The 27650-nt window shown below is 35.8% G+C and overlaps 1 protein-coding gene across 5 annotated transcripts in view; it reads right to left on the bottom strand.

Moving 5' to 3' along the window:
* LOC105197595 (ADP-ribosylation factor-binding protein GGA1) overlaps window positions 1-27650 on the bottom strand; it is a 212230-nt gene that overhangs the window by 101076 nt on the left and 83504 nt on the right. For 2 of the 5 annotated variants that reach the window (XM_039455102.1, XM_039455103.1), the window contains 2 exons: window positions 20315-20548; window positions 3858-4031 (listed from right to left, as the gene is read on the bottom strand). In XM_039455102.1, the coding sequence (XP_039311036.1) occupies window positions 3858-4031; window positions 20315-20548 (408 nt within the window). Of the gene's footprint in view, window positions 1-3857; window positions 4032-4480; window positions 4526-20314; window positions 20549-24806; window positions 24971-27650 lie in introns of all 5 variants that reach the window. The other 3 variants (XM_039455105.1, XM_039455104.1, XM_039455106.1) reach the window with 3 other exon arrangements.

The following is a 27650-nucleotide window of genomic DNA, read 5'->3' as shown; positions in this document are numbered from 1 at the left end:
TAGTATTATATAATGGAACATTAATCCCAGAGAAATTTTAAGATAACCGCGGTTTCGGAGATATTAGGAGTACAAATAAGTTTCCGCCGTTTCACAAAAAATGGCGCCACTAGTATGTTATGGTTGAAATTGTCTGTTGTAAAACGTTATATCGTAAGGTTGGACATCTGGCAACAACATAACCTTAAAATATTAGCGATTTTGTAGCATCATATATCTTTTTTTGTGCGAAAATGTCGAGTTTTGAGCCGAATAAGCGTCATTTGCGGGAGCTTTTGATTTACTTCTTTAATTTGAAGAAATCTGCAGCCGAGGCGCATCGATTGCTTGTAGAAGCATATGGTGAGGCTGCCTTAAGTGAGAGAAGTTGCCGTGAGTGGTTTCACAAACTTAAGAACGGTGAATTTGACGTCGAAGACAAAGAACGTAGCGGAAGGCCAAAAGTGTACGAAGACGCGGAATTGAAAACATTATTAGATGAAGATTTGTGCCAAACGCAAGAAACACTTGCACTTACATTAGGAGTGACTCAACCAGCAATTTCACTTCGCTTAAAATCATTGGGAATGATTCAAAAACAAGGAAACTGGATTCCATATGAACTAAAGTCGAGAAACGTTGAACGCCGATTTTTCACATGTGAAATGCTGCTTGCCAGGCATAAACGAAAGGGTTTTTTGCATCGTATAGTCACTGGTGATGAAAAATGGATCCACTACGATAACCCAAAAAAGAAGAAATCATGGGGACCACCTGGCCATGCTTCAACATCGACAGCCAAGCCGAACATTCATGGAAAAAAGCTCATGTTGTGTATTTGGTGGGATCAGCTTGGTGTCGTGTATTATGAGTTGGTCAAACCGAATGAAACCATTACTGGGGCTCTCTACCAAACACAATTGATGAGGTTGAATCGAGTACTCAAAGAAAAACATGCCCACTACTACTCCAGACACGACAAAGTTATTCTTCTGCATGATAATGCTCGTCCACATGTTGCGGCGCCGGTCAAAACCTACCTGGAAACACTCAATTGGGAAGTTTTACCCCACCCGCCGTATTCACCAGACATGGCTCCTTCTGATTACTACCTGTTTCGATCGATGACGCATGGCCTGTCTGAGCAACACTTCACATCATATGAAGATACAAAAAATTGGGTCGATTTGTGGATAGCTTCAAAAGATGAAGCATTCTTCCGACGCGGCATCCGTATGCTGCCAGAAAGATGGGAAAAAGTAGTGGCTAGCGATGGACAATACTTCGAATAAAACATTAGGTACCGTTCTTTCACAATAAATGCCCAATTTTTGATAAAAATCGGCGGAAACTTATTTATACTCCTAATATAAAAGGTTGAAAGTAATGATTTCTCATAACACAGGGCGCCGTTTTTATACTTCTTTTCTGTTGTTCAAAATAAAAGTTACCATTTCCCATTGTATTTTTGCGCGCTGAATGCAAATCTGGTAAGCAAATTGTTCTATCAAATTTTTTAGAAAAATGTCAAAAATGATTATTTTTACCTCATTATGGCGTTAAAAAAATCTATTTCTATCTATCTAAAAAAATATATTTAACAAAGTAAAACATTGTTTCTTATGAATTTTTATCCCGGATTAAAATAAGACCTTAGTTTTTGTCTAGTATACAAACTTCCCGAGATAGATGGAGTTAAAGTAACACGTGACACCGCTTTTCATGGAGCAAGATGCTTTTCTACTGAGTTCTCTTGCCTCTCACAGATTGGGGTGCTTTTCTAATGTGAGTCCCCTTGCCTCTCACAGATTAAGGTGCTTTCTTAATGTAATTCCTCTTGCCTCTTATAGATTGGAATGCTTTTCCAATGTGAATCTTTTTGCTTCTCAAATTGAGGTGCTTTTTTAATGTAAGTCTTCTTGTCTCTCACAGATTGGGGTGCTTTTTTAATATAAGCTCCATTGCTTTTCACAGATTGGGTGCCTTTTTAATGTGATAGATTTTTAGATAGATAGAAATAGATTTTTTTTAACGCCATAGTGAGGTAAAATGATCATTTTTGACACTTTTCTAAGAAATATGATAGAGCAATTTGCTTACCAAATTCGTGTTCAGCACGCAAAAATACATGGAAAATGATAACTTTTATCCAAACAACAAAAAAGAAGTCTAAAAATGGCGCCCTGTGTTATGAGAAACCATCACTTTCAACCCTTTATATCTCCAGAACCGCGCTTATGGTCAACTTAAAATTTTTCTGGGATTAATGTTCCATTATATAATACTATTTAACATAAAAAAAAGTTTAAAATTCGAGGTCCAAGAAATGGGCCAAAAACAAGTCTTTTTGGGCTCACTTTTTTTTTTAAGTCTTTTGCTATTATATTTTATAATTGCATTATCTTTATTATTTTTTAAATTAATAATAATGTACTTATACATAATAATAAAATTAAGCAATTTTTTATTAATAAAAAATTAATAAAAATAATTAATAAATTATTTATTATAACAAAATTATTTATAAAAGTAAATAATTTATAACGTCTTATAATTTATAACTTCTTATAATTTGTGATATTGTAGAAACTCTCAAAGTGTATTATTTTTCGGTATAAATCTGCTTGTTAAGGCCTAATTATTTACTTTTATAAATAATTTTATTATAATAAATAATTTATTAAATATTTTTATTAATTTTTTATTATAAAAATTGCTTAAATTTATTATTATATGTAAATACATATTATTTATTATTAATTAACTTAAAAAAATAATAAAGATAATGCAATTGTAAAATATAATAGCAAAAAACTAAAAAAAAACAGAAATTTGTTACTGCGGAGATTCGAACCCGGTTCGGCACGGAGGAAAAAATGTAACGCTAGCACTTAGCCTTCTCAGCCACAACGCTCTTTTGGATAGTTCAAGATTCTAGTACTTAATGTACAAACGTCCCAATATTGAACTTTAATTGCAATTTTCTTAAAAAGTAAGGCCCATTCACGCTAAGCCTTTTACACTTTCAATATACTTGTTCCCCCTTTTCAAATGAGCTATGACTCATTTCCTTCGGCATTATACAGTTCTTGCCCACTCCTTGTAAAGAAAACACACATACATATTATTGCTCAGTTTGCGACACAACGTTTAAGTACGTTACTTAAACCTATCCGCAGTGCTCTACTAAATTTCGACAAGTGCGAATAGCAATATCTAGTTTGACATGTTTGTGAACTCAGCTCTTTTAAGTTTTAATAACTTCAAACATAAGGTAGGATTATTTATTACTTTGTTATGTTAAAACAATAGGACAATTCGGAATGATATTATTAGCGACAAAAATTCTTACTTCATAAAAAACCATTATATCATTCAAACAACTATTATATCACCATAATCTCTTTTAAATTATTGGATTTAACCTATTTCCACTATTGAACAAGGAATAGATATCGGAATTTTAATTTTGACCATGCGGAAGAATTTTATCACTTTGACAACTCACTATTGTTTCTGCGCTAACGAGATTTACAGTGTACTTAATAGATTCGCGTTTTATTTCATTTTATTTTTTTGTTAAAAGCACGGTTCACTAAACTATTGTAAGATGCTAATGAAAACTTCGTGTAGTTAAGACGTATGTTTTTATAAATTAAGATTTTTGCTCGAATAAATATTTCAACCAGATAACATTTGTAATTTATTATATGCTCGTATATAGTCGTTAAATTGTATTCTAATTACGTTTGTAAATAAGCAAGTTTGTTCTCTACATTTCGTTATTATTAAAAAAAAGTGTATGATACTTGAAGACATTTATTTAAATAGTTCCTCGAACAATATTATTTCAAATATTTTTTTAAAACCTTGGATACCTCTTTCACCATAAACTTTATCAGTCGGTTTGCAGTCTGCAAGTCGGTAGGATCCTTACTGTGTAGTAATCTCCTTAAATGCCTTGACATTTCTTCATTTTCAAATATATTATTTTTTATCTTTGACGATTTTTGACTTTCTTCACTATTTGCAATTATGAACGCTGCATCTTCCTGCAATTTCACCTTACTTTATATTGCAAATCTTTAATAAGTAAATAATTAATAAACAATTAAACTTAAATGACAATTCAAACAATATTTAAGTAAATGTAATATAAAAATGTAATTGAGAAATAACAAAAAAATGTAATTGAGAAATATTATTTGAATACTAATAATAACGTTTCAATAAATATCCTACACAATAATAACAATAACTATATTATGATAATTAAAATAGTTTGACAATTAAGTTTACAGACAGTTTTTAGTTAGATATTTTATATATAGGGTGATTCAGAACGACCCATGTGTCCCTATAAAGACATGTTCTTGGGTAAATTCTGATTCTTTTTCCTATACAAAACTTTTGTCTGACGCTTACTTTTTGAATTATAAGAACATAAAATTAGCAAATCACGGGTCGTGTAGACATGGTAGACAGAAGCGGCGTAACTCACCGTAACTCCGACGCAAACGCTTACACGGGACACCCTTGCGATCAACTGTATGACAATGAAAATTATTCTATCGCATAAAAACATAAAACATTATTTTAAATCAGACAAAGTGTTTTTATAAAATTTTGGATACTGAAAACATCTTAAGCCAATTGTTCGGTTTCCAAATAAACGAGATTTAATGTGCAAAAAATGACATACATTATTTGAAATTTTTATTGTAAAAAAAGATAACTTTCAAAATTCTAATTATAAGTTATGAATGTATTATTTATGATAAAATGCATTTTTTTTATTTTGATGTTTTAAAAATTTGCTATCTTTTGTTAGTAAAACTCTACTTTTTTTCTAATATCTCAGGTAATAAACTGACGTTATTTGACGTCAATAAAATGTCGTCAAAGACATTATAGTGACATCAAAATAATGACAAATTACAATCAGCTTGTTACCTAAGATGACTAAAAAATAAAATAAAGAAAATGCATTTTATAGAGAATAAACAATGTATTCATGACTTTTGATCAGAATTTTAAAATAACGTTGACCTTGCTTACAAAAAAAATTTTAATATCGTAATAAATATATTTTATGCATATTAAATCTCAATTATTTTAAATACCTGACATGCTAATGAAATTAGCGATATTGCTTTAAAATCCAACAATCACCTTTGACTCTGACATCCCCATGATAATAATTCTTGGCTGTATGTAAACTTGATTTATTATAATAAAACATGTATAAATGTTTATTGTTTCGTTTTATTCAATGCTACAATATTCTAGTAGGAAAAATATTACAATTATAACCAACATTTTTTAAAATTATAATATTGCTACTCGTATATAAGTATAAATATATATATATATATATATATATATATATATATATATATATATATATATATGTATACGCATGCCCGCCCGCCCGCCCAAAATTAAGTTTATCAAAAATACCTTATATTCGCCTTGTAAATGTATTTTTTAATAAAAATGGTAATAACATAATTTTTTTTAAACCTTAAACACGTAAGTGGGTCTAAGAGACCCCATATGAAATTTTGAACGCTTGCTATGTGAAGACGGAATGAGATAAGAGGTTCGGACCAAGACGTAAAAAAAGTTTGAAATCTCCTCTTTCAATTGATATAGTTGATCAACTTTTTTGGTCAACTAGAATTCGAACGGCACGGCAGCAAAGTTTTGTTAGGGTCAATGCGACCCATATAGTGTGTAAGTGAAACTTTTTTTGTATTTTACATAAAAAAACTGGACAAAATACGTTCGAACAGGTCGATTTGCAGATGTTACTCGCATATACTCTGTTTAAAGTTGGAATACTATAAAATGTTGTAAAAAAAAGAGCTTTTCCGAAATATATCATGAAACACATCAATTTTCAATTTTAGACACGATTTAATCAAAACTTCCTCATATTTGCCTTGTTACATACGTACATTTTTTAATAGAAATGACAATAATATAATTTTTTTTTAAAAGTATGAATCTTTAGCTTTAAAACGTTGTATTGTAAAGTTCTTTAAAGTTTTTTGTTGCCAAAATATGATTTTTTTTTAAAGTGAATTTTTAGATGCCCAAAAATGCCTCATATTCTCCATGTTACATAATTATACTTTTTAAAAGAAATGACTTTGCCAAATTTTATTTTGAAAGTGTGACTCTTTAGCTTTAAAACGCCGTATTTAAAAGTCCTTAAACGTTTGTTGTTGCGAAGATATGATTTTTTGAAGGAAAAGTGGATTTTTGACCAATTTCTTATTTTTGCTTAATGGTTTTGCTTTTATAACTTCACAATAAATTATTTATTGTCGGCAATGCCAATTATGCAGTCACACTCCTGAGATTTTGAACTTTTGTTTAAAAAAAAATCGTAGAAAAATATTGATTGTAATCAAAATTATAGCTTCTCAAAGTTGAAAAAGCCTCCCAGACCCAAAAATGTGTTTCCGATTTTACAGGATCGGTGTGTTTAAGGGTTTAAGGGTTAAGTATGACTTTAGCTTTAAAACGCCGTATTTGAAAGTCCTTAAGTTTTTATTGCGGAGATATAATTTTTTAAAGGAAAAATAGATTTTTGAACAATTTCTAATTCTTGCTTAATGATTTTTCTTTTAAAACTTAACAATAAATCCCCGGAGGTCGAGCCACCTACCGGGCGCGTTGGCGGATAGAAGAATATCCGGAGAGGCCCGAGGTCTACCGGGGATAAAATCCTGTGTAGGATTAAAGCACCTCCGGATAGTGGCGGCTATAACTGATCTTCCAGGTGTAAAACCCTGCGTAAAGCTGGGAAGGCCGCTGCCGCGGACCAGCTCCCTAAGCCAAATTGTAAGCAATCGTGGTGACGGCTGCGTGGCATTGAGAGGGCAGTGCCTCAAACGATGTCTCTGGAGTATCAGGCGACACACCAGAGTAAGTAGCCTTACTCATGCAACCGGAGCTCTGTGTGGGCAAACCGTTAATTCTCTAGATACTCATGGGACTAAAATGGAATCATTTAACAAGCTCAAAGATATTGTAGAGAAGATGGAGAGCTCGCAGTGCGGGACCTTCAATGCGGAGACGGCGGAAGGGGGGTGCGGACAGAGCTCATTCGGACTTTAGAAGCGCCATCGCCGCCGTTTCCGGCATACAGGTGGCGGCAAAGGTTGCGGGTGGGGCTCATCTGGGCTCTGGAGGTGCTACTGCCGCTGTCTCAGCAAAAAGCTCCGTGACACCAGCGGGCCCTCCTGTCAAGAAAAACCGCTCTAATGCGGAGAAAAAGAGGGCCACGCAGAAACAAAAGAGGACTCAGTGTGGGACTTCTTCGAGCACCGTGCCCCCCCTCCTCCCCCCATAGCAACACCAAGGGAGAGGGAGGGGCACACCAGCGGCAAACGCCGGAAGGGCTCCATAGACACTCCCCCATCGGCGGAAGAACCCGCCAAGAGGCATAGAGCTCAACAGGCTGAGGCCTATGCGGAGGCGGCGGACCCTTTAACAAAGGTTATCCCGAGAATGAAATCACTGCTGAGCAGCTGGCTTTTTTAAAGCTGGCTTTTTTAAAGCTGGCTGTCAGCAGGGCAATTAGTGAAATCCGGGAGAGTCCAATTCCATGCTTCCGACGCACCTTCCTCAGGGAAAAGAGGCAGCGGTAGTTTTAGGCAAGGATGAGGCGTCCGTAATTTGGCTCATTCAACAAATGGGAAACATCTCTCCCTGGGAAAATACCAAATTCAAGGTGGTGGGCCCGGAGGTGCTTCAAAGGCAGCATAGGGCCGTGGTCTGGGTCCCGAAGGCTCCCGATAAACCGGCCGCGGTCCTGGAGCGACTGAAGAGGCAGAATCCTGGGCTCAGCACCAGGAGTTGGAAAATCATAACTTAAAACGTAGAGGCTACCAAGAATAATAGGAATCTGATTCCAGAGTCCAGTGTTCTCAAATTGAGAGCGCTGAATTTTAAACCTTACCTCGGAGTCAACTAGGTCACCTTTAAGGTGAGCAGGGCCCAATGAAGAGATAAGGGGGGTGAGAAAAAGCCCCCTATAAACAAATCGTAAAATTCGATCGTATCGGAGTGGCCTTTACCCAAATTAACTTGCACCATAGCAAAAAGGCCTCGGCGGTTCTGTTGAGAAAACAGGCTGTGGTGCACACAGCCATTTGCCACTGCTACAAGAGTCTTGGCTCGTCCGGGGCCGTATCAGTAGCGTGGCAGCATGGGGGAAAGTATTTAAGTCTCCGATGACCAAAAAGTCCAAAGCCTGCGTGGCGGTGAAGGGCATTGACGCCCGACTAATTCCATATTTATGTTCTAGAGATGTGGCGGTCGAGCTGGACGTCGCCGATGCCTCGGGAGGCAGGAGGAAGGTGGTGAGAGCTGTTTGCCCATAAAGCAGCAGGCTCGCGTAGGGCTCGTAAGGCGGATTGAGGACTAGCGGCTAGTATCGTCAAGCCCAAAAAGATAAAATGGGCGATAAATACCTTCAAACCGGCGCGACCAAATCAGGTCTTTCCGGCTCTTCTTCAAGAGGGGCTGGAACTGGTCGTGGGATCTCTGACAAGAACATTAAGGGCATGATTGGCTTTTGGCTATACGCCTAGCGCATAGAAACTAGCGAGAGTGATGTTCATCGCGAAAGCGGGAAGAGCAAGCTACTCATCCGCTAGACTACAGAACGATAAGTCTGAGCTCGTTTCTCCTAAAGACTTTGGAAAAATTAGTTAATGCGTATGTGAGGGACGTTGTTCTTCAACGACATTCCTTGCACCACAAGCAACATGCATACCGCAGAGAGACCGCATAGACTACTCCACGGAGACGGCTCTCCATGTGATAGTGTTGTTTATTGAGGGCTAGTTGGAGAATCCTATGCGGTAGGCACCTTCTTAGATATGGAAGGGGGGGGGGGAGTGCTTTCAACAACACCCCGCACAAGGTAATGTGTGAAGAAGCGTTGCACAGGGATGTGGCAGAGAAATTCGTTGAGTGGATTCGGGGCATGCTTGGGCATCGGGTCATAGTTTCACTGGGAACAACGAAAGTTAGTAGATGGGTGGAAGAGATGCGCCTAAGGAGGGATGCTCTCTCCACTATTATGGTGCCTGGTGATGGATGGGCTGCTCGGGAGGCTAAGCGAGAGGGACTTTGTTGTGCAGGGTTACGTTGACGACGTCACAACTCTGATGGTGCAAGAACCCTTTCCTGAGCCGCTTTTGGAGCTTATACAGGGTGCACTGGAAATGGTACAGCGGTGGTACAGTGGGACCGGTTTGTCAGTGAATCTGCTGAAAACAGGGCTTGTTGTCTTCACACGCAGATATAAAGTGGACACTACAGAAAAGCCCATTTTCAAGGAAACAAGACTAGTCCAGATGAGTCAGTGAAATATCTGGAAGTGATCCTAGATAAAAAGCTGTGCTGGAGAGAACATCTTGACAATCGCTATAAGAGCTTGTGCTCTTACTTCTGGACGTGCAAGAGGATCTTTGGCCAGACGTGGGGATTGAAGCCCAAGATGGTCTATTGGATCTACACTGTAATACATCGACCCAGGCTTACATACGCAGCAATTGTGTGATGGCCTAGAGCGCAAAAGAAGATGGCGATGGTAGCGCTAGAGCATGTCAGGGCTCTGGGTGCAATGCAAACCACGCCAGTAGCAGCCATGGGCATTTTGCTCGAAGCATTGAACCGCTTCACCAGGTGCTGGTGGGGGCGGCAGCGACCGCTGCGCACCAATTAGCCTCCAAATTAAAGTGGAAGTAAGAAATCACGCACACTAGTTTCCCTAGTGGCACTCTGATCTATCTTCAGAATGAGGCAGGGTAGGATGCCAGCAGTTCGGGCCTTTAAAGTGCACAAGACTCGTGGACTGGAAGGGATCCAAGGCAATGGATCGGGTCTGGGACGGAAACATCTGGTTTACAGACGGCTCCAAAACGGGCACGAGCTGGATCCAGTGCGGGTATCGTATGTCGTCAAGAAAAAGTGGCGGAAAGCCAGCCTCTGGATGGATACGCCACAGTATTTCAAACGGAGATCGTAGCAATTATAAGATGTGCCAAACTGGCCCTGGAGGGGAGAGGGATAGGAAGGCGCGTTAGAATATGCTTGGATAGCTGCTATCAAGGGACTTAAAGTTCCAATTTGTATCTCGCGGCTGATCTGGAACTGCAAAAATGCACTGGAGAGATTGACAAAGGATAGAGAAGTTATCTAGACCTGGATCCTCGGTCACTCGGGGATCGAGGGCAACGAGGAGGCCGATCGGTTCACCAGAGCCACATCAAAGATAAAAGTGTTCGGGACCAACGCTGGGACCAACGCTGAGGTCCCTTTCTGTCTAGGCAGGAAGAGAATTCGGGCCTGGTTAGGGGCCGAGCAACTCGAGTTCTAGAAGAACGAGTTGAAGACCAAATGTCGACAGACTGGGGCTTTGCTAGGAGAAACATCTAGTGAGGACCTGGCCGGGGACATAAGGTCCTTGAGTAGAAGAGACGCCAGACTAGCAGTGCAAATACTGACTGGTCATGGGTCTCAATTACCACATGCACAAGCTGGACCGATCCAATACGGTCGAGTGTGCGGGGAAAAGGAGGAGACAAGTCTCCTTCTTTGTGATTGCCCGGCCTATGCTGGGCTAAGACTAAAGCTGCTAGGCTAGGCATTTCCCAAATCGGAGCAGATAAGTGGACTACCGATGAGGGACCTGAGTCTCTTTTAGAGAGAATCAGGGTTCCCGTAAGTAGTAGACAATTAAAAGAAGACACAATAGACTGTAATCTGCGTTCTATAAGCGAATCTTCGGCCCAAGAACCGCCGCCTCAGTTTCATCATCATAATTATTACTATTATTATTAAATGGTAACAATAAATCATTTTTCGGTAATGCCGATTATGCAGTCACATTTCTAAGATTCTGAACTATCATGTGAGAAAAAAAGTTTGTCAAAAAATGTTAATTGGAACCAAAGTTATAACTTCTCAAAGTTGAAAAAGTCTCCCACACTCAAAAATGTGTTTACGTATTTTACGGGATCGGTGTATTTAAAAATGAAGCAGCAAAGCTGATGAGCTAAACGAAATATTGCAAGAGCTTAATTGTTCGTCCAGGGATGTTGGCCTAAGATAAATCTGCAAGAAAACCAAGATTATGTCCACTAATAATAAATATCTAGATGACTTTCGACAATCATAATACCATCGAAAAGGAGAAAAAGGTGTACCTCGGCCAAAACATCAGACTGGGCAAACAAAACCAGACTGCGGAGGTTGCGAAACGGGTTGGGTTAAGCTGGGTTGCATGGAGGAGCGTGGGCTGACCGCAAATGGCACGACGACATTCGAAAACATGCGACGTCGAATTGGATGCGGGTCAAACAAGAGGGAGATATGGAGAGAAAAGAGGCTTATGTCTAGTAGTTGATTGCGTAAAGACTGTGATGATAATAAATGCTATATCGCATCTCTAAAATTCCGTCACCCCAAAGAAAGTAATAAAATTTGTTGTCAAAAATATTACCCTGGTTGAGGTTTCAGATTGAGTAGCAAAAACTGTAAAATTCATACCGTAATTTTTGTGTGTTTAATCACTAAAAGTGTTCACATTGAGATAGTTTTTGAATTATCTTCTAATATTAGGAGTACAAATTGAAAACCGCCGTTTTTTGTCAAAATTGGAGGATTGATTGTTGAAAAATGGTTACATACTTATTCTTGAAAGTATTGTCCATCGCTGGCCACTACTTTCTCCCACCTTTCGGGCAGCATACGAATCCCGCGTCGAAAAAACTGCTCGTCTTTTGCGGCGATCCACGAATCGACCCAGTTTTTGGCCTCTTCGTAATAATGGAAGTGCTGCTCAGCCAAGCCATGCGCCATTGATCGGAACAAGTGGTAATCTGAAGGGGCGATGTTAGGAGAATACGGCGGATGAGGTAAGACGTCCCATTTCAATGTTTCCAGATAGGTTTTAACGACCTGAGCAACATGTGGCCGAGCGTTGTCGTGCAGCAACATCACTTTTTCGTGTCTTTGCTCGTATTGTGGCCGTTTTTCCTGCAATGCTCGGCTCAAACGCATTAGTTGTGTTCGGTAGCGAGCTCCTGTGATGGTTTCACCCGGTTGCAACAGCTCATAATAAATCACGCCGAGCTGGTCCCACCAAATACACAGCATGAGCTTCGAGCCATGGATGTTTGGCTTGGCCGTCGATGTTGATGCATGGCCGCGGTAGCCCCACGATTTTTTTCGCTTTGGATTATCATAATGGATCCACTTTTCATCGCCGGTTACAATACGATGCAGAAAACCCTTCCGTTTTTGCCGTTGGAGCAGCTGTTCGCACGCGAAAAAACGCCGTTCGACGTCTCTCGGCTTTAATTCGTATGGCACCCAGTGTCCATGCTTTTGGATCATTCCCATGGTTTTCAAACGATGTGAAATAGCTTGTTGAGTCACGCCCAATGAATCTGCAAGCTCCTGTTGCGTTTGAGATGAATCTTCATTCAGTAATGTTTCTAATTGTGCGTCTTCAAACTTTTTCACCTGTCCGGGACGCTCCTTGTCTTCTACGCCGAAATCGCCACTTTTGAAGCGTTGGAACCATTCTCGACACGTTCTTTCACTAATGGAAGCCTCACCATAAGTTTTTACAATCATTCGACGCGCCTCAGCCGCAGATTTTTTCGAATTGAAGGCAAAAAGCAAAACTTCCCGCAAATGACGCTTATTGGGCACAAATTTCGACATTTTCGATCACAAAAAAATATATAACGCCGATAAAAATTCACAACTGCAATGATAAGGAATTGTTGCCAGATGCCCAACCTTACATTTAAAACTTTTGATCTAACGTTTGGCACCAGCATTTACCGCTGGCGCCATCTACTGGAAAACAGCGGTTTTCAATTTGTACTCCTAATAGTTTCATAATACATGATCTCAATCGTTTTATATGGTGAAGAGATAAACCAAGTTACATTTTTTCCAATAACGCAACAAACTTTATATGAGCGGATCAAGAATTGAAAGAGTTGCTCAACAATAAAAAGTATAAAATAGTTCACAATACAGTTCAAAACATTCAATAGCACTTTATCCCATCCAGAGCTTCCAATTTTGATAGTATTTAAGAAGCCGCTGTACGATCTTTCAAAAAGTAGTCAGTACAGATAAAATCAACTCTCTTAATTCAAATTGATGTCATATTAAATTCCCGTCCTATCACAGTTTTATAGGGGAAGTCCCAGTTACGCACAGACTGAATCGGACACAGCAAGTTGAATTGCGAATTTTTGACTTATACAATTAGATTCGAATTGGATTGAGTTAGGAATTTGTGGCGGGCGGAGGAAGAGGCAAAGGCCCTCCCCCTTCCAAGCATTTACTTTCTCAAGTCGCTATATTACGTAAATTACGTCGTGATAGGTATCCTAATCTCAATAGTCGTCAACTTTAGTGCTTGATATTTTGGTTCGCGAGGTAGTCCGACTTTTTTCTGCCAGATTCGTTCGTTTCGTGCAAAAACATGTTAAATGAGTATAATTTTATCAAAATCGGAAGTGTTTAACTTGCTGTGTACGATTTATTCTATGTGCAATTGAGACTCACTCGTTTTATTCAACAACCCTAATCATTTATCCTATTTATGTCCCAGGCATTTTCTCATTGGAAACGTACTGGTATTTCTAAGCTTACATTATTAGAGATACAAGAAAATAAACTCTCCAGGTCGCAACAAACCAAGCAAATGCATCTATGAAAAAGTCTAAAAACTATTTTAATCCTTGAACACATAAGTAGGTCTAGGAGACCTTCCCAAAGAAACTTTACTTTCGTGTCATTTTATTTTAGTTAAGCAATAAAGTGGGTCAATCGTAGCAGTCAATAGAAGAGACTTCAAACTTTTTTTCCACCTAGCTCAAATCTTTTTTCTCATTCCGTCTTCACACAGTAAGCGATCAAAAATCTAGGAAAATTTTCAATATGTTTTTAAGGGTTAATCAGTTGCAGCAGCGCACAAAATGGAACACCAAAAACACTAACGTCTTTCCGGGTGATACGGTGTTCATTCGAGAGAATAACGTACCGCTGATGTGCCTCTTAGTAGAGTGCAGGAAATTCAATGAATCTTCATCATAATGAAGATAATGGCTCGCAATCTGAGCCACAATAATTAAACAATCAAAAAAATTGCCATCTAACAAAGTTTGTTGTTGCCTGGGAAATAAATAGAATAAATCATTGGAATTAGATAAAACTGTGATAGGACGGGAATTTAATATGACTTCAATTTGGATTAAAAAAGTTTGCATTTTATCTGTGCCAACAACTTTTTGAAATGAGTATTAAAAGATCGTACAGCAACTTCTTAAATACTATTAAAATTGGGAATTTTAGATAAAGTGCTATTAAACGCCTTGAATAACTGTCGTGAACTATTTTATGCTTTTCATTGTTAAACATGGTGGGCAACTTTTTCAATTCTCGATCCGTTCCTATAAAGTTTGTTGTGTTATTGGAAAAAACAATGTAACTTGGTTTATCTCTTTACCCCATAAAATGCTTGAGGACATGTATGGAACCCTCGGAAGATAATTCAAAAGCTACCTCAATGTGAACAGCTTTAGTGATTAAGCACACAAAAAATATGGTATGGATTTTACAGTTTTTGCTACTCAATCTGAAACCTCAATCAGGGTAATATTTTCACAACAAATTTTATTAAACCAAAAAAAAATTTTAAAAAGGCCATCTAACAAACTTTGTTAGATGGTCTTTTACAAATCTTTTTGGTTGCTTAATCAGCAACCGTGGTCCAGATCGCGTGGTCCAGATTGCGAGCCATCATCTCCAAGATGAACTAAGTTTGTTAGATAGTCTTACTCTCCATGGAACAATAATCATTTATTTTCAATTTTCATTATTCAGAAATCAATCAATGTTAGGCTAAGTTCATTTATGAACAATTTCATTGATATCATATTGTTTTAACACAAATATCCATATTCGACGTCACTAATTGTCAGCCTGACATTAAATATAAAATGTACGTGCCATTAACATCCACCGACAAATACAAATATTCCATAAACATCGATTGTGGACAAATTTGACATTCATTAGACATCCATGTGCTATGTGAATATACATAAATTTGCCTAAGAATTATTATTATTTTAGAAGTAATATCCGTTTCAAGGTACAGGCCATTTCTTGAATTTATAAAAATTTCAAGTGTTCAGGTATCTAACAATATGGTTTTAATTGTTGTATGTTAAATATACTATCCATAAAAAAAATCATAAAACACTGAATTATTTTAAATAGTTCTGTATATGTAAAATTTTACTGAAAATTTATTAAAATTTTATCACATTTAATGAAATGTCAAGTTCATAAAAATTTGATAAAAATTGTTGGTAAAACTCTACATTAAGGGCGGCCTCATCAATTTTAATAGCATTAACATACATTGTCAAAATTACCGTTACGAGAACAATTGATAATAAAATGTTTTAGCTTCGTTACTTATTTAAAAGTTTATAAGGATTGACAATAAAAATATCACTCCAAAACAGAAAAGTAATTTTCACAAACAGAACAATTATAAACCTCATTTTGCCCCGTAAGCAGAAGAAATAAGATAAACCTAACTTCGCGTAAAAAGTCACAAACCTACATGGAACAGTATAATCACAGACATCATTTTCCCCTAAGCAAAGGGAAGTGTGAAGTAGAGCTTTGAGTAAAAAATCGCAAACTCATGTAAAACAGTATAACCATAGACTTTGTTAGCTAAATATTTATTTTATCGGCATCATAAAAAAAAAAAATAAATGCTTCCTTTAATATTAAGAAAAATATATCCAATATCTAAAAATAACGATAAAATAAACGTACCTAATCAACCTGGTACCTAAATCAACACAATTGTTTATTGTATTCTTTTCATTTTCTAATAATGAATAAAAAATCTATGCAAAAATATGCACTATATCAATATTCAAAATACCAAAAAGTGCTTGACATTAACTATTAACAACTTTTAAATAAATAATAAATGCTGGTTGAAACTTTTTGATTGTTACTCAAAGAGACCTTGACAATATAAAGGTGATTCAAAATAAACATTGGTCCTTTCACAGGCAGATTCAAAATCGAATTCTGAGACGATTTTTTCTTTAGCAAGGATTGATCAAATACTCGACCAGTGATAGCAATGAGAATGCTCATCGAGGAACTCGGAGTTGGTGGGTCGAAAATGCTCGGCCGGTAATAGCGACGAGAATGCTTGTCGTCGGGGAGTAATCAAGAATGTTCGGCCGGAGGGATGTCGAGATTCCTCGACTTTTGGACAGGTCAGAGAATCGAAGGAATCTGTGCTCTGCATTTCCTCTGTCGGCTTATACAGGGTGATTCTGAATAACCTTGTGTCCTTAAAGAGACATATTCCTGAGATTATTCTGAAACAACTTTTCCTTTAGCAAAAACTTGTCCAAAACTTAGTTTTTAAAGTATAAAAAAAAAATAGTTATCCAATAACCGGGCGCGTATAACGGTGAGACACGGCCGGTACAATTCACCGTTCAATATAGGCGATTACGTGAGGCAATCGCAATGATCAGCTGACAGCTCGAACACTGCTCCCCCCCCCCCTCAATCCGTTCTCTTAAAACCTCTATCCCATTCTCATTCTCATTTTTTTCTTATTTAGTTATCAATTCATGCACTGACACTGAAGTAATGCTAGAATTAAAAACGATATTTAATTATTTGACGTCTTCTTTTTACTAATTTTATACAAGTAAAAAAATATTCTTTTTAATTCAAAAATAGCATATTTAAAATGCGTGATTAAAAAATAAAAATGCAGAATGAAAAAGAGAAAGAAAGACAAGTTCGATCAAATTTGACCGTGTAAACTCACTTATCATCCTGCACAGCAATCAGCTTTATCTTTACGAAGACAGAATATCCATTAAACTCAAAATTTTCCTCTTTTCTTCTTAAATCACATCACTTGTCACACATTCACTGCAATCATTTTCTTAATCAAAAATTACTAATGCATCACTTTATACAAATCACTATTGTCAATTACTATTAGTCACTACTAATCAGAAAATTACTCAAAAAAAGAAACACGTGTTTACAACAAAGAGGTTAGCTTATATCCTCTTTGCTTCACGAGCGAGCAGTCAACTAGTTTTATTGTTCGCGATATCACTGCGTGATTGACGTTCTAAAAATCAGAACGCAATAATTAAAAATTAAAAATACTGTTGCGCACGTGTATTGCGCCTGTGACCATGAATTCGAAGATTTCACGGTCATCCCGGACAAGTCCCCAAACGTTGCACTCGCGGCGCGTTCACGGCTCACGTTTCTCGAGTGACTGTTTCTTGTGTCATATCAAACTCAGTCTTTCGGCCGTCAAAAACTGGGATAACTTTGAAATCTTCGATTCAACGGCATCACGGTCACAAGCACGTGTTTCATTTTTTGAGTAATTCTCATGATTAGTAGTAACTAATAGTAATTGACGATAGTGATTTGTATAAAGTGATGCGTTAATATTTTTCGATCAAGAGAACCCAATCAGAAATAGTTCCTCGAAACGATGTAGTTTCGACATCGTTAAGATCGATTCAAAACTTACGTCAAAATTATAACATTTTCGAGTAACCAAAAGTTGCGTATGTAAAGAGTATAATGGAAGTTTCATACATTTTTTAATATTTTTGGAATGTATATGTAATAAATAATCTTATATTCTGAAAAAATTTATTTAAAGATCAAATCGATATCGATTCGACATCAATTCGACGATGCAATGATGCGAAAAGAAAATTAACTAATTGCACTTCTACTTTTTCATCGTTCATTTTTATTATTTATTACATGAAAGAAAAATAGAATGATTTTCGCATGTAATAATTTATAGAATTGACGTCATTCGACATTGATTTAAACAATAATTTTATTAGTTATCTGAAATTCTTTTCAGAATTTTTATATAAATTGAAACACTTTAGAAATATTGAGAAATTTATATTTTTTTCTCTGAATTTTACATATATATGTGTATTTTAAAATATTCTAAAGTTTACATTAAAAAATCTAAGAACTATTCTAAAAAATATATTATACAGAAAATCAGAAAAATTCCAAGAAAAGTTTTCATCGGAGTATATAAATTTGTTTCAGATTTTTAAATATAATTTTCAAAATTTTTAGATATTTTTTAGTCATTTCCAGAATTTTTCAAAATTTCTGTAATATTTTATAGTTTTTAGAAAATTTCTCAGACAAATTTTTATTAGCAATAGAACTAATAATGTCTTTCTTCTCAAACTGATTTTTCTAGTTTTATCTTCTTTGTATACCAAAGTTATTACATACGTTTATAAACTATATATTTTTCTTCCGATGTTTATTTTGAAATAGAATTGTTGCAACATAAAATACCTTCTGTTTGATCAAATTAACCTAAGTATATGTACTCCGATTAGATAATCTTAATCAAATAATCGATTTTTAATAAAGCGATAAAAATAAAGCAATTTTTGAAAAAATAAATCAAAAGTATTATTATCTTAAATACATAAAAATAAAAAAAAATATCTTTAACAATAATTCTAACTCGAACCAATATCGAAACGATCTCGATTTTTCAATTATTTTACTTAGAATAATTCTTAAAAAAAAAAAATTAATTATTTTTTTGTGTTTGACGGGATGTTCTCGAAAAATATTAAAATAGCTCCTCAAAACAATATCGTTTTAATGTCAAATAAAAAAAAAAAATTACTCAAAATTGGAGTGAAAAATCCATCGAAATTAATACAAATTTAAAAAATTTTCGACTTGCATTTTCGACATCAAAACGACATTGTTTCGAGGAACTATTTCTGACTGGGAATGATTGCAGTGAATGTGACAAATGATGTAATTTAAGAAGAAAAAAAAAATCTCGACTTTAATATGGATATTTTGTCTTCGGGAAGATAAAGGCTGATTGTTGTGCAGGATGATAAGTATACACGTTCAAATTTGATCGGACTCTCTCTCTCTCTCTCTCTCTCTCTCTCACTCTGCATTTTTATTTTTTAATCACGCATTTTAAATATAGTACTTTTGACTAAAAAAAAAAAAAATATTTTTTTACACGTACAGAATTATTAAAAGCAAAACGTCAAATAATTAAATATCGTTTTTAATTCTAGCATTATTTCAGTGTTAGTGTATAAATTGATAAATAATTAAAAAAAAAATGAGAATGAGAATGGAATAGAGGCTTTAAAAGAGCGGGTGACAGAGTGAGAGAGAGGGGGAAAGGAGGGAAAGCAGTGTTCGAGCTGTCAGCTTATCACTGCAATCGCCTTATGTAATCGCCCATATCAAACGATAAGTTGCGCCGGCCCTGCCTCACCGCTATACGCGCCCGGTTATTGGATAACTATTTCCTTTTATTATTTAAAAACTATGCTCGGACAAGTTTTTGCCAAAGGAAAAGTTGTTTTAGAATAACCTTAGGAATATGTCTCTTTAAGGTTAAGATTATTCTGAATCACCCTGTATATCCAAACGCGCGGTTGGATGTGCCAAGCCGCGCGTTCGGTCGGCCAGGTTAGAGTGAGAGCGTTGCGGAACGCCACGGACGATACGTGTACTGGGAGTCGATTCTGTATCACATAAATTGAGTGAAAATTACAAAAGTGAGCAAATTCATTAGCTTTTGACCAATAAAATTACAAATATTCTAGTAAATTTACTCACTTTTGTAATTTTCACCAAGGTGAATAATACAGAATTGACCTCCTGCTGCGTGATCGCCGAGAGATTATGCTGTGCGTGCACGTGGTTTCTCGCGGCGTTTGGTGTTCGGGTGGACGGAGTAACACAGAGGTGCGCGGACGGGGGAGGGGGACGTATTGTTACAAACTTGAATACTAAGCTCCGGACAAATTTTTGCCTAAGAAAAAATTGTCTTAAAATTTGATTACAAATATACCTGTGAAAAAACCAATGTTCATTCTGAATCACCATGTATGTCAAGGTTATTGAAATCAGTGGAGATCATCTTTATGTAGGGCGATCTCTCTTTTAAAACATTTTTTACCAAAGATAAGATGCCAAAACAGAATTTCAAGCCGTTTCGACAGATTACTGCTCTCAAAGTATTTAATACCTTGAAAATAACGGATTAACTGTACATTTTGTTATGCCTGTAATATTATCGTGTAATATTATCAAAAAACAGGAATATATCTGTAAACACATAATTGTCAAACTACACATAAATATAGCAACTGACAAAAGTAACCTCAATAACTCCTTGCTTCTTCAACATCTCATAAGCCTCCTTAATTTTTGATTCGCGAGGATAATCTCTGATCCATGCATAAAGAAGTTGCAGAACCTTTTGTCGTACGCTCGCTGTAGTGCGATTACCTAAATATTTCGGCGAAACCAATTTTATCATCTCATTAAGAAAACGGAATTTACCAACTTCTGCATGGAATAATGGGCCACATCTCTTCATACAAGTATCTAGCAACTGAGAAAATATAAATCTATGTATATAAGTCCTGCATTCAAAAAATTTTTTAAATTTTAAATTTCAAAACTTTTTAGCTATTATCTTGCTAAAATTAAAATATTACTTCTTTTTTAGCTCATTAAAAAGACATTTTGGATGGTCAAAAAAGGCTGTCTTTATAAATATTTTATGGAAACTATGTAAGCAATTAATTTGAAATTTTACACACACATTTATATATATTTCATAGTTACTCAGTAATTTTTACAAGTCAAAATAACAAAAATTGTAATAATTATAACATTATTCGCTCGATATATCCGAGCGCGCATCGCCTCATGATCCCCATAAGATTTCGATATTCAATTATCTGATAAAACAAATAAAAAAAATTCTTGATCTAGATGTTTAGTTATTGTCGGAACCAGAATTATTAAAATTGAACTATTTCTAAAATAATTATTATGCATGTAAAAAAATTTAGAAAATCACTAAAAATTTTACATTGTAAGTTTTATATTTAAAAAAATAAACAAATTGTAGTAAAGCCACTGTTGACAAAGCATAATTACTAATCGTTGAGAGTAATTGTGTCAGTGAAATAGAATTAGGGAAGTAGGAATTATTGCGCGACCAATACTCAAAATGCCGATATTGCGACACTGTGACTGATATTGAGAACGCACAATAAGTAACCTACTGAAAAAAATCAGCAAGGCTTCCTTGGTAAAAGCCTAGCCAGAAATGATTAGTCGAATCGACGTCAATTCGACGATAAATGGTCGATGATCGAAAACTAGTCGATATTTTTATCATTTTCTACTTTGTCATAAAAATTGTTTATTGAGTAATTGCAAATATTTTTGTAAAATTTCTATTGACTTTTATTCAACTTTACGTAGATCAACATAAATTAGAAGGCGCAGTATATATTTTACTTTTTTATTACATTGTTTTTATGCACTAAAAAGTTGAAATATCGGAATGCGATGTGTTCTTTTGCATACACAATTAAATCAACATATAACCTGTATATAATCTTGATCTGCAAATTTTGTAGAGATGCATATATATCATTAGCATGACAACTTTTTAATAGCAATAAATGGATCTTAAAAATTGTTGCATTTGTTATAAAAGAATGACACTCGGAAAAAATTTTTATATATAATCATTATATAATTATGTACACATATATGTAAAATATGTCCGTATATATAATTATATTATATGTAATTATATACAATTTTATATAATTATATGTATATTTATTTACATATAAATATACATAATACAAATATAAATTACATGTAAATATATACAATCATATATATTTATGTTTGGACATATTTTATATATAAAATATTTTTTCCCGGGCATTTACAATGAATATATCACTAAGCTGCACTAATATTTTTTATACAGATGTATATTTATAATAATTTTCATATCTTATAACATTTATAATTATTATAAAAATTCATATTTGAAATTTTTCTAAAGGAATTTTTAAAAACCTTAAATATTGTCAAATTTTATAAGCTTTCTATGTAAAATGAGAAATGTAGAAAAGATTTTTTTATTATTATATTATTATTAAATATATTCTCGAAATGCGCCCACATTGATCATTATCGTGCAAATAAGGTTGATAAACTACGACTATTACTATTATCGAACGGCAGTGTACGGTAATATAAGTATGCACTTACGTTACGCTTTTAGACTTGGCGCGAATTGCAATTGTGTCTCTTGAATGGTTGCGTTTTACAGTTGAGTGAACGCTCACTGTTATTGGTGTATTCTTTAAGAGCTAAAGGTCTGTTTTAATATTTTACTATGTTGATTTGATTTTATGTTTTAATTGTGAAATAGTTTGTTCTAGTTAAATAATGTTTTTTTTTTATTTGCATTATTATATTAGATACATTATTTTTCACAAATGAAAGTAAAAGGCAAAGAAGAATTTAAAGTGAATGATAGTGAAGTATTGTATTCAGTTATGGTTGCAGCTATTAGTAATTCTCTTGCATGTAAATACAATTTTCGAGGCAATGGCAATCAAAAAAGACCTTTTTGCAAATTACTGTTGTGGGAAGTGATTATAGGTGAATACATACTACTTTATAAATTTTATTTGTATTTTTTATAACACTAGGAAAATACTTTGCCTTCAAATATTTCTGATTTGTGTCTAGTAATTTTACACAAAACATTTTATTTCTAGGCGCAATTCAACCTGTTATAATCTCATCTCTAGATATTCCCAGTGAGAAATGATGACAAAATCGACGTCAATTCGACATCGAAATCATCAAAATGATATTATTTCGATGTCCATTCGATAGGTCATTTTTCGCTGGGAATTAATATTAATTCGACATCAAATCGACTTGTCGATGACTGGTCGAAATTTAAGCCCATTTTTAAGTCAAATCGACTACACATTTCGACCGTCGATCGACCAGTGGTATCGACGTCAAATCGACTAATCATTTCTGGCTGGGAAGGAAGTAACGAGAGAACGACGTGGGCTCACGGGAGCATTCACTCGTGCGCACGTATCGTTTTACTCGATCTACGAGGTGTGTTCAAAAAGTATCGCGAATTTTGAATTTTCGCGGGTTACGTATATTCGAATTTCGATCTTTTTGTGGCGTTATGTTGGTACTCATGTCTCTCACTTATGCCGACAAGCTCGGCCATTTTGAATGTTCACTTAATTGTTGACAGCTGCTTTGCTTGCACGTGTTTTGGATCGTCTTCGATTTTTACCTATTCAAAAAAATGGATCAAAGAACCCGTATCAAATTTTGTGTGAAAAACGAAATTAAGTGCGCGGATGCATTCCGAATGTTGACTGTGGCATACGGAGAAGCTACCTTGGACCGAAGCAACGTTTATCGGTGGTACAAAATGTTCTCAGAAGGCCGAGAAGATGTGAACGACGAAGAGCGTGCCGGACGCCCGAGCACTTCAACAACAGACGAAAAAATTAATGAAGTGGAGAAAATGATATTGGCCAATCGTCGAATCACCGTTAGAGAAGTTGCTGAGGACCTAAACATATCGATTGGCTCGTGCCATTCGATTTTTATCAATGATTTGGGCATGAGACGGGTCGCCGCGAAATTCGTACCAAAATTGCTCAATTGCGACCAAAAACAGCATCGCATGAACATTGCTAATGAGATGTTGGACTCTGTCCGCGACGACCCAAATTTGCTCCAGAGGGTCATAACTGGTGACGAATCGTGGGTTTATGGTTATGACGTGGAAACCAAAGCTCAATCATCTCAATGGAAGCTGCCGCACGAACCAAGACCGAAAAAAGCGCGCCAAGTTCGGTCGAATGTGAAAGTTTTGCTGACAGTTTTCTTCGATTGCAGGGGCGTGGTGCATCATGAGTTCTTGCCACAGGGTAGAACGGTCAATAAGGAATATTACCTGCAAGTTATGCGCAATTTGCGCGAAGCAATCCGCCAGAAACGCCCGGATTTGTGGAAGAACAAAAATTGGCTTTTGCACCACGATAACGCCCCTGCTCACACATCGTTGCTTGTGCGCGACTTTTTGGCCAAAAACAACACACTAATGATGCCGCAGCCACCGTATTCCCCAGATCTGGCCCCCTGTGACTTTTTCTTGTTCCCTAAACTGAAGAGGCCCATGAAAGGACGACGTTACGCTACGCTTGACGAGATAAAGACGGCATCGAAGGAGGAGCTGAACAAGATAAAAAAAAATGATTTTTTGAAGTGCTTCGAAGATTGGAAAAACCGTTGGCACAAGTGTATAATATCTCATGGGGATTACTTTGAAGGGGACAAAATAGATATTCATGAATAAATAAATAATTTTTGAAAAAACACAAAATTCGCGATACTTTTTGAACACACCTCGTATAACAGTAATACACGCTCTTGTCGTTTCGCGCTTGTTGTATTAGAATAGTGAACTCAAAAGAAAGTAATTAGTTTTGTGTAATAAACTGTTAATAAATTTTATTTCGTGGTTAATACATCTGGTTGTGGGGTTAAGTTTACTATTACCCGATGGGTCCAAACCTTTTTCTTCTCACACATAACAAAATTAATATAATTTAATTTTACTGGTTCTAGTGACAGAGAGGTGTTTCGAATATGTTGGTAAAGGATAAAGTCAATCGGTTCAATAGTTCGTCTGAAATCGTGGATACCAGTTTGAAAAACATAGTTTTGAGAAAAAAGCATTTAAAGTTTTGAGTACAATTTACTTGCATATTTTTAGTACTTACGTAAGTGAGTATTCTTAATCAACGTTATCTTAATCAACAATCCAAGGTTCATGTAATAAGTCTTTTGTAATTTCAAAAAAAGAGAATAAAAAAAAACACTGAAAAGAAAAGACTTTACGGCAGACTCTTACAGAGACTCAGTGAGTGTGCTCCCTGATGCTAACCTACGGGCCGTTTCAAATAAAATGCTATAACTTCCATAATTTTTCAAATTTTTCGATAAAAATTTATAAGTAGATTTTTAAAAATATGTATTTTTATAAAATGCAATTTAAAAAAATCAATATTTTAACCTTCTAAAGGATCCTGTTCCCTTAAAATTTATATTGCTTGAAAATTTATATACCAGCTCTTTTAAAAGTAGCATAAAATTTCTAATAAATATATTATTAATACTACATTGTTCATTTAAATGCATTATTAAAAGAAGATCGCCAATACTGACATATTAGGGTTAGTTGAGCATAGAAACAAATTGGGGTCCATACGAATATCTCATTAATCGTAGTACAAACATGTCGATGTTGTAAAAAAACGTTGAGATAAAGATTACTGCTACATATATACTGCTACATATATACTAGTCTGCATCCGGTTGTCAATGGGTAAACAAGATTAGATTTTCGTTTTTTGATGGTAAAAATAAAGTTATAAGGTGATTATTCTTTTTGGTCTGTAAGATTATTAAAGTTATTAATAAAAACAAATTCTTTTTACATAAGCCATTAGTATATTTAGTATTCAATTATAACATTCAATAATTTAATTACGGCTTTTAGTTATAAATAAATGTTTTAGTCAACATCGCTTTGGGGGTACTTGGGCCAAGTATATATACAAATAAGATAAATCTTAATTCCTACGTTACTATAAGTGACTTACTGACTGCAACTGTAATTCACTAAACACTTTACAGATGACAGTTGTTTTGGTCAACTGTGCATACTGAAGATCCGAGTATGATGTACAAGCAAGTTCTAAATTATGAATAAAATGGCATATATTTTCAGGGATGGGCATTATTAAATAACTTTTTATTTAAATAATAAAAAGTTAAAAAATAAAAATTTATTCGTTATTCGGACTCTTTTAAATAATGAATAAAAATTAATTCGTTACCAATCAGAGCTTCGGATATCAATGTCGCTTCTCTCGTTATATAGGTCTCTATATAAAACAAAAATGGTTACACGCGCGCGCACGCACGCACACGCAGTCATCCAGAAACATTCATACGTACCAATATACATATATGACCAAGCATACAAGTTCAAACTAGTGTAGATATACATATAAGCCAATGTCATAAAAGAGACTTCCAAATATTTTTAATTCCGAAACTAGACATAGAAATGTTCTAAAAATTGAGATTTTTTTATTAAAATGTAAGTACTACAACATATAAAAAAACTCATGCAAATCGACTGAACACTTTTTTTTATATAAATCACGCGTGATCCTTTGCATGTGAAGTTTGGCACTCGCTGCACGGTGCGTTAAGTACTATTGCGTGATAGGTTAAAGCAGGAAGTCACGTGTGGCTCAGGAGCCTAAGACACGTGACTTCTATTTTGTCCTCGGCGGTCGCGTAAAGAGAGGTGTTCGAAACTTTGCAGTACCAATTTTTTTTTTCAATAATAGCTATATTTATCAATTGTAATTAACTTTTATTATCCTTAGCAAGATATTAATCGTTTTATATTATATATAACAAAATGTAATAATTAGAAAGTTTGCATATTTATTCAAGTTTATTTATTTATTTTTATTCATTATATAATTCTGATATTGTTGTACAATGTTGTGGATGAAAATTTACGTATAAGCATTGGAAATATTTGTAAAACATATATAAGGGAGACCGGAGCAAATCGTTAAATAATTCGATAAATGGAAATATCTTTTTATGGGTACATTGTAACAAACCGCTGTGTTGCCACCCCTGGACTGTCCATCGTCTCACGCTGTCCAGCCGAACATCCGCTGGACAGCAGCAACAAGGCGATGGTCGTCGCCGATCTCGAACGTTCGAGAGCACGCCGCTTCTCCGTACCCGATCTCGAGTAACGGGGATGCTGGCTCCGCTGAGCTTCAGACCGTTCCCCGTACATCCCTCTATCACCGAGCTCGGGTATATAAGCCACGAGAGCGCGCATCTCGTGGCTTTCTTTTTCTGATCCGCTCCGACCAAGAGAAGCAACCCAGGTCCAGAAACAGAGTCAAACGTCTTGGCTTCCGCGAAATACTCTTCGTCGACCGTTCCTATCCCGCTTTCCTCGAGTATCTCGGATTCAAGCAAACTTGGGCTCAGGCAAACGATCTTGCCTCCTCGATATCCAGCTCCAGCACCTGCTCTCGGTAACACTCCACAAGAGGTGCAAGAATTCTGCGCCTCTACAAAGTGCTCTTGGCGTGAACGTTGCCACATGCCGGAATTATCAGCGGTATTAACCGCCATGCATCGCGTCGGTCCGCGATCAGGTCTGATCTCGCGAAGCGGTACCGCCGTGCTCGCGCGACCGTTCGGTCTACAAGCGCTCGGGAAGCGTAAACAGCGTAAGACTATTTACAGCCTCTCAGCTGATCGCCAAACAATGCAAACTCACAGGTGCACGTACGCCGCTAGGTCGTGCCCTAGACACCTGTCGCTGTAAATAGTTCCAGATTTAAATCTCTGGTTGTATATAATTCTGCGAATTGTCCGTCCAATTTTCGTTCCTGTTAGCATCCGTCTTTTATACTCTTTCTGTTATTTTTTTTTGTATTACGCTACCATTTATTTGACAATTAGTATCTCTTGTATTACGTTACCACTTATGATAAATCTTATCTATATTTTCACCT

This window comes from Solenopsis invicta, chromosome 11, assembly GCF_016802725.1.
Source record: "Solenopsis invicta isolate M01_SB chromosome 11, UNIL_Sinv_3.0, whole genome shotgun sequence".
In the NCBI taxonomy this organism is placed as follows: Eukaryota; Metazoa; Arthropoda; class Insecta; order Hymenoptera; family Formicidae; genus Solenopsis; species Solenopsis invicta.
Note: the sequence above shows the minus strand (reverse complement) of the source record. Positions and strands in the feature narration are given on the sequence as shown.